The 9,260-nt window shown below is 30.4% G+C and overlaps 1 protein-coding gene across 1 annotated transcript; it reads right to left on the reverse strand.

Moving 5' to 3' along the window:
• Positions 1–70: 70 nt before the first annotated feature.
• Positions 71–2,440, reverse strand: LOC122720751 (homeobox protein Nkx-2.5-like). The gene is made up of 3 exons (XM_043947671.1): positions 2,143–2,440; positions 1,966–2,054; positions 71–893 (listed from the first exon to the last, which is right to left on the reverse strand). The coding sequence occupies exons 1-3, from the start codon at positions 2,438–2,440 to the stop codon at positions 99–101; spliced, it is 1,182 nt and encodes a 393-aa protein (XP_043803606.1). The 3' UTR covers positions 71–98.
• Between the last annotated feature and the right edge of the window lie 6,820 nt (positions 2,441–9,260).

Consider the following 9,260-nt stretch of genomic DNA (forward strand, 5'->3'; position numbering starts at 1 on the left):
TTCGCTAAACCTTAATCAGAGATCCTTCGTTTGAAACGCGTTTCCAAAAGAACACGAGAGTTTCAACTACGAAACTACGAAAACTACGATCCCATCCCCTACCACAATCGTTGCAGATTTTGGTCCATGGGCACCTGTTCCATGTAATTAACGTACTGCATCTGATAATTGGCCGGGCCCAAATAATTGGGGAAGCCGTAATCGCTACTGGTCACGTCCATCACCGGTCTTCCGTCGCTCACCATAACCTTACTGTCCGTGCTGATGTTCTTCACCTCTGGAAACGTGGCAACGTGGTTGGTTTCGTCGCCACTCACTTGGTTTCCCTTGATCTGCCTGTGGCAATCGTGCACACTTGCTCGAGGATCCAAATTATTCCTGAAATCGGACACAGCGAGGACATGCTGCCTAGCCTGAGCTTGAACCTCCCCGTTCAAACTCGATTTCCCGCCCAGTTCCGAGCTTATTTCCGTCTTGAACTGGGGACTGATGCTCGTGTCCATCCTCATTTCGACGCCGTTCGTCGTCCTGAATTCCGGGCTCAGGCGAATCTCGTTCATCGTTCTGTAATCCGGTTGCATCGTCGTCACGCCGAGATCCGGCCTGATGTTGGACCAGTAAGAGGGGTTGTAGGTATCTTGGGGAAGGTTTGGCTTCCCGTCCTTGATCAATACTGGCACGTGGATCTTCTTCAGAGATTGGCTCTTCATGTTTTGCGCTTGGAGGCTCTCCACGCCCTCCAACCTAGCGCGTTTGTTCTTGTATCGCCGATTCTGGAACCAGATCTTCACCTGGGTGCTGGTCAGTTTCAGGGTCTGGGCGAGTAGCTCTCTCTCAGGGGCGCTTAAGTATCGTTGCTGCTTGAATCGCTGCTCCAACTCGTATACCTGATTCTGTAAGGATTTTTTTAGTTTGGATTAGAAAAAATGTGGAAAGAGAGGGGGAGGACGAAGGGAATATCGATTGTTTAAAAGATTTGGAATGTAATTTATTAAATTTTCGAGAAAGATTTTAATGTTTTAGCTGTGATAAATAATTGTGTTGTCTGGATTTAAAATGTAAATTTTAAAAGAAAGGCTTTTTGAAAATATTGAATACAAGATTTAGTTATTATTATTTATTAATTATTGTGGTTTTTGGTAAATTTATATAAAAATGTAATGTATATCTTGTATTCAATATAAGTAAATTTGAAATTTTTTAGATTGTAATACTATTAATGCCTATCAGTAATAATAGACATGGCTCATTTAAATGTCGGAATTTCGAAATTCTTGAAAAGTTTCGAATTCTTAAACTGCGAAATTTTTTAGTAATAATTTAATTGTAAATGCAATTTGAAACTAAAATAAAAAATAATTTGTATAAAAATTAAATTTTTGGTAAAGAAAAAAGATACCTGTTATCTATTATTGCTTGATTGACTTTGAAAAATTCTAAAAATAAAAATTTTAATTTTTCATAAAATAAATATTTTCTGGAAAAGAAGAAAAAATGAATTTGAATTTCGATAATGTAAAACTCAAATATTTATAATATAAAAATTATAAAAATCTAATCGATTGGAGTGGAGTTTTACTGTATAAATCAATAGTTCCAAATTTCTTTATAATTAGCAGTATCAAATTCAAAAATTTCAATATTGTCAAATCATTTTACATATATATATAGAAATTTAAAATATTTTTCTTTCAATAATCTTTTAAAAAATGTATATCAAAATGATCAGATCCTTCTTAATTAAAGAAAATTTTTATTGAGAATATAATTTGTACTATTTTATTTAAATTATTCTATGCACTAAGTTTTATTATTATAAAAAATTGATACAAATAAATTACCTATTACATATATGCACAAGTTATATCGAATAAATTAAATAAATATATATAATTTAGGATTTAAAAAATATATTAGATCAAAATATTTGTGATTATTCTTTTCACTCGACACGAGAAAACTCACTTGAGAAAAGAGCACCCTAGGCTTCCGTTTTGTTCTCTTGCCGGACTGACTCTTCCGTAACTCCGTTTTGCTCGACGTAACCACGTTACCTAATAAACACACGTCGAGGAACACGTTGATCACCTCAGAGAAACAAAAGTAATTCGAAATAATTTGAAATTCAGAAATTCTACGCACCATCTTCCGTAACCGGTGGATCTTGATACGGAGGAGCGATCGAATTCAATTGATGAATTCCGTGGCTCAAGTCCGGATAATGAGCGTACGTCGGCATCGAGCTTTGTTCCTTGAACTTTTCCACGTCCCAATTGTTCTCCTGCACGATTGCATTGTAACCGTAATACTCTTGCGGCACGTGTTGCTGTTGGAGCTGGTGCTGATGGTGCACGGAAGGATAGCAATCCATGATTCCTAATTGCTGATCCTCGCTAAGAATATCGCGGACACTGAAAGGGGTTCCAGAGGAAGACAACATTCTAACGCATTCTCACGAAATATGTATTGCACGCAACTCCGCGACTCAAGCTTCACTTTTTTTTTTTTAAATAATTTATGGATCGAAGGTAGAGAATAAAAAAAAAAAAAAAAAAAAAAGAAAATTTACTACACCTACACTTTGTCAACTACACCTTTTCTTTTTAAACACACTCACTCATGATCTAACGATTCATATCTGCGTTTACCCTCGATTATATTCTCCCCCAAAAACATTTTTACGATCTTTCTATATGAAAGAAGATAAAATCCATCAAATTAGTAAAAACATTTTACGACACTCGTACTCGAACAACCATCACCATCCTACAATTTCTCCACACCCACTAATCGTAAACCGTCCACTTAAAAAACAACCAACCGGTAATCCCTCGATGATAACTCGAACCAACTTTCCTATAGTCGTAAAGGGAAATATATAAGTGACGATGGTAAAAAAGGATTGTCAGGAATGAAAATTCGAATTGACAGGTTTGACACACGCGTTTGAAGGCACACCTTGAAGACCCGTGGCCCGTGTCTTCGGGGGATGATGGTCACGGATGGTGGACGGTCAGGCCGGAGGGCAAACGGGCAATGTGACTTGTTCTGACAGAGGGAGTCAAGTGTTGGATTCTCCTCCGTGGTCACATACACACAAAGGCAAGAGGTGGGTGTGTGCGCGCCTGATTTTTACCAGCGTACTCCCGCCACGTCTGTGTGCCTTGTCGAGAGGAGCAACCACGCGTTTCTACGGGGTGGTCGGAATCTCTGATTGGAGATTTTAATTTGTCTCTGGACTGACGGATATAATTTCGAGGGATAACTCGCTCGAAAGGGGAGTTTTTGTGGAGTTTGTTGGTACAAGCGGTTGGGAATCAGATTTTTAGGAAGGAAGAATTTTTTACTTTCGATGAGTAATTGAGAATGAAGAATTGCGAAAAGAGAGCAGATTCGTTAAAAATGAAAAAAAAATTACTTGTGAAATTATTCCTTTGATTTAATTTAAAAAAATTTTAAAAATGTATAATTATATAGTTGTTGAGTTGATAAGAATTTGTTTCAATTTTTGGCAAATTTGGATCTACTCTTGATTTATATAAAAATTCTAAAAAAAAAAAAAGATTACTTTTTGTTAACAATATACGATAGAACATTATAAATCATTATTGATTTATTATTTTATTTAAAAAAAAAATAATATTTTCTGTTAAATGCGGCCTTTTGTCGCACAAAATTTATTTTTTATCAATTTGCAATTATCAGTTTGCAATTAATTTACAAAATCCGATGTGTAATAATTCAAAGATCGACAAAAATGAATTTGCTCTCTTTCGATGTAAAGTCTTCGATTGTTTTGTGTTTTCCTTTTAAATGTTTATTGATATGATTTTAATTGATCGCGTACAGAAGCTCTTGTGCTCCAAGTTCTTTTTCATACTTGTTTAGGTACACGTTTTTGTAGAGAGGTTTTAGAGACAGTTTCGATGGTTGCTCGTTTCTCTTTTATGTCTTTTTTATAACAGATTCTTGAGCCCCATTCGGAACAGAGTATCTATGGCTTCTTAATTACGGTTTCAAAGTAACGTTTACAAATGTATCTTGTGCGACAAGATATCGCGAATCGATAATAATCAGAGATCAACAATGTATCGAAAAAACATTTTCATTGTAAAATGTAATGACAAACAATTTTGACATCATAATAATTTGACTTTGAAACAATGGTTCTCAACTTATGAGAATTGAGATTAATGAGGGATTCGTCATGTAGAGTTTTTTTTAGAAAATTTTTGTTGCCATTTGTAGAAATTAAGAATTATCCAAATCATTCTGTTCATTTTTTACTAATAAATCTTTTATATCTGATTATACGATAAAATAGAATTTTAAATTTTTGACGATCTAAAATAATAAAAATAAATAAATAATCATAGAAAAAAATTTAGATTGTCATGGAAAGTGCAAAAAATATACTTGCTTACGAAGAATTAATGATTTTACATGATTTTACTTTACAGTTGATTCTATTATTTATTTATTTTAATTGTAATCACATTGCCATATTCTATAAGGTGATTCACCCTATAACTCCAACTGATTCAAAAGCAATTAATTTTTTTAATTATCCTTATCTTATCGCATTAAATATTATGTGGATGATCGTAATATTATCATTCGAATGTTATCAAAGATCATATCTCAAGAAACATAAGGAAACGTAAGATTTATGTTATATCTACACATATTAAAATCCTCGAATTAAAATCTCTCTTTTTGATCTTTTACCAAATATTGAAAGATCAATCGATACTCGGTGAAGTGAAAAAAAGGAGGGGGGAAAAAAATTCATTCGTATGCATNAAGAAACATAAGGAAACGTAAGATTTATATTATATCTACACATATTAAAATCCTCGAATTTAAAATCTTTCTTTTTGATCTTTTACCAAATATTGAAAGATCAATCGATACTCGGTGAAGTGAAAAAAAAGAGGGGGGAAAAAAATTCATTCGTATGCATGATAATTATGAGGATCGGAAGTGCAGGGACGATTAAGGAGATGGCAAATCCGTTTTTGCCGTGAGACAGCCATAACGCGGTGACTAACGTTGGGGCGGAGGAGAAGGCGCAAGGCCCGCCTATGCTCCAACAATCGAACCAATCCAGACATTCTACGAACGATGCTTCTAAAACCGGTGATTAAATCTCGATTCGCGTGATTAACGACTTCTACAGTCTCATTATTTATTTCTTCCTTTTACAATTTTTTTTAAAGATATGAAATGAAAATGAAAAGTAATAATAATTATCCCGGCAAATTAATAATGATCCCTTCGAATCAAGAATCGTGTTATTGATCTTAGTGATTTTATAGATGTCGCGTTTCTTTTTTTTAATTTTAATTTTTTCCCCCTTTTTTATGTGTTTCTTTTTTTTTTTTTTTTTTTTTTCAAAATACGATGCCTGTTGAATTTTTTGAAACTGATCAGGGGTGTTAGACAAGTGACAAGTAATGGCGATCACGGGGTATCGATTTCGTGACTGGATCAGTTGTTAGAATGGGGTTGGAAAGGAAAACAAAACAATCCATTTTTCTTGGCCGTCGGCAGGACGAGATCCTCTGGGTTCATCCTCGAGACCGCGACATCAACGAGCCGAAAGTAACATACTCCAGACGCGTTTTCCGAGACACCCTTGACGCTTTTCAAATTCGAAAATTCGTTTCGTTTAAATATACGATTGCATTATCTACCTGTCTTATCTTTAAAAAAAATCATCGATCTTTTGTTAGTTAAAAAAAAAAAATCATCTTTATTAGATTATAGAATATTTTTTAATATAATATTAAAATTAATAAAAAGTTTTATATTATTTGAATGAGATTTCAAGAAGATTTCGAATTTTCAAATTGTCTTGTAAAAAATTGATTCATTTGTTCAAGCTGTAAAAAATTTAAATTATGCGATTAATAGTGAAAAAAATCAAATATAATTTCTGCTAAATTAATTTTTGAGATACTATGAGTTTCGAATTTTTAATTATTTGTTCTTTTTTAAAATATGTCTTTGAACATATTTCTGAACTTTATTATTTACTATAAATTATAATATTTTTTTCTTTAATTTTAAATTATGAATTTATCTATATATTAACAATAAATATTTAAAATAATATTCACAAGAATTCCTTTCATTCAAAATTGTTTTTAATAAAAAATATTATTAGCTAGAAAAAATTATATTATTATAAATTACTGCGATTTTTTAGATAAATACTTATATTCCTTCATACCAAAAATTTTTATTATAACTTAAAGAATTTTATTATTATTTAACACTGATTTTTTATATTTGGAAACACAATTATTATGATTAAATATTTATGAAATCTCTACCGTTTTTTAAAAAAAAGCAAATTCTTCACTTTCTCGCTATAAATTATTTAATAAAAATAAATAACGAAATAAATTTGATTTAGTTCAGATTTTAATTTACTCTTACGAAAAAACAACTTTTATTCTTCTTAAATTAAAAATTACGGAGATGCAAAGAGAATTTTATTGTTTAATATTTTCTCGTTGTAATGTACTCTAGTTGGACGAGAATATTATGCAGAATTACACGAGGCGTACATGAATGCACGGTCGTGTAGTGCATGGTAGGCGCCAAGAGATACCGAGACGCCTATAGGCGCCTTCTTAATTGTGAGAAAGCGGCGCCGGCGTCTGGAGGGCCCGCGTCGTGTGAAGCCGCGGCGGGCCCTGGTCCCTCGATTTTTAAACAATTCTGGACCACTTTTCCTGGAGAAAATTCTAAAAAATCTTGGATACCTTTTTTTTTTCACTTCAATTCTCAACAATCTAAATTCTACGTTAAATACTAAATGCATTCATAATATTGTTTTGCAGTTTTTTAAAAGATTTTTCTGTTTTTGTGAAATGTAACTCTTGCAACTAGTTCAGTTTTTTGATTGATTTTCAGTTTGATTTTATGAAAAAAATATGGAAACTGTTAGATATGTTAATAGATATATTTATAGTTTCGCTCTATTGATAATTAACGTTCAATATTTAAAAAAAATCAGTAGAGAAGAAAGCATTACAATATTTTTTCATTATATTTTGATCATCTTCAATCTATTTTAAATTTATTCGTAAAAAAGTATTTTTTATTATAACTTTTTAACTATGCAAAATAGAAAAAAATTATAGATGAAAGCTCTTAAAAATGACAGTTAGAATGATGAAAAATTAATATATAATTTCATATAAAAAAATTGATGATTATACTCTTTCTACACTTAAAAATTTACTTTCACAATCTTATACTTATTCCAATTAATTCTTCTTCTCTTTTGAGTCTAAATTTCGATATCTATAATATATAAGTTTCAAAGAATGTATTGTAAAGTATTTTACATTACTTTTTTACACTTTTACACTTTTATATAAAATAAATTAAAATGAATTCGATTTTAATATATGAATTTGCCAATACAAATGTTATTTTGATCATTGATAAAATCGAATGGTAAAAATGTACGAATCGATTTTATTGTATAGATATACATACATATAAAATTACAAGAAACTAAAACTAAAACAATTGATTTATTTTATAATGTGAATAAGTTGTTATATTTATAAATAGCATAGTGATTAATTCATATATTCGAGAATTGGTATGTTAAAAATTCAGAAATATATGAATTCTACTATTTCTCGATTAAAAAATTATATCGTCTGAACTAGCTGATATTTTGCAAATGAGAATTTTTTATATCTAAAAAAACTTTAAATTATTTATGAATTTCTCATGATAATGAGAATAGTAATATATTAATAATATATGTATTTAATTCAGTTTGAAGATTTGAAATTGCTTAAAAATGTTTAATCACTGAGAAATATATCATAAACGTGGACATAAAAGTGACATAAAAGACATTGATATAATACTGATAAAACTTTATGATAATTGTAAAAATTTTTCACAGAATAATTAGAGTTAAATATTGAGAAGGAAAAGTTTAAAAATTCATATATATAAATTTTGAATAATAGAATTTACATAAAAAGAAATTTTTAGAGAAACTTTAGAGAAATTTATTGAAACTTGATCATAATTTGATCTTGTGTATAATATATTGTATATAATACATTCGGGTTGCAATGAATTAACGCTTGTTCGATCTGATAAAAGTGATCTACAAGGTTGAAATCTTTAGAGTTGTCGTTCATTCGTAATGAATTCAATTCATTTATGAAATATTGCTATTTTAAATATGCAGATATGAAAAACTCCCACTTTTTATGTTTGACAAGCAAGATTCGTTATATATTTCTTGTCACAGAATGACAAGTTTAAATAATTTTAACTTATCAATCGAAATGAGAAAATATTTAGCTAAATACTGAATTGAATTAAGAAAAAATAAATAATAACAATATAAATTAAAATAAAAATAGCTTGTTCATTTAAATTAGAAAATTATTATATAGATTATTATTGTTATTAAACAATATGCCTTGCTTTAAAAATATTATTCTTTACATTAATAATTAAATTACTTATTAAATTTAATTTTTCCTTTTTTGTGATAATGTATCTAATAATGTATTTTAATGAAATCACCTCTCCCTTTTTATATAAAATTAAGTTAGATTCACATGAAACATTTTTTGAATTGAAATTTAATTTAAAGAGATTAAATACAAACATTTTGATTTAATAAAAGATGGCGAGAAATAGTTACAGATATTTTTTTATATGTAAATTAAATTATTTAAGTTTAATATTAAACATTTCTTCTTTCATTTAATTATTTAAATAATCTCATATAAAATTTGAAGAAGTGAAAGCATTTATAACAATATATTGATAAACAATACATCGTTTCTTCAAATCAATTCGTTATTACAATACTACATTTCTCATACTTAATATAACAATATACAAAATACAAATTACTTAATTATTCCCAATATCATACATAACATTTATTTTGAAACATATTGTCAAGTAACTCGAAGGAACAACGAGCCCGCGTATTTAAACGATGTATATTTGCAACCATTCGACATTCATCGTCGATCGATCTTCCATCCCCAATAAAAGAATTCTTCTTTCCTCGTATCAAAAAACCCGTTCAAAAACGCACCCCTTTCCCCCTCCCCCGTTTTTCCCTCAAGCAATTTCCGCACGCACAGAGGGAACTGTTGGCCCCTTCCTCGCGCGGATCTAGCGCTCGCGTAACTAGGCCTTACGATCGAGAACCTCTCTCTGGTGCAATGTGGTGTCCAGTTGCAACACGAGCT

Source organism: Apis laboriosa, unplaced genomic scaffold (assembly GCF_014066325.1).
Source record: "Apis laboriosa isolate Shangri-la unplaced genomic scaffold, ASM1406632v1 scaffold1321_cov151, whole genome shotgun sequence".
Taxonomy (NCBI): domain Eukaryota; kingdom Metazoa; phylum Arthropoda; class Insecta; order Hymenoptera; family Apidae; genus Apis; species Apis laboriosa.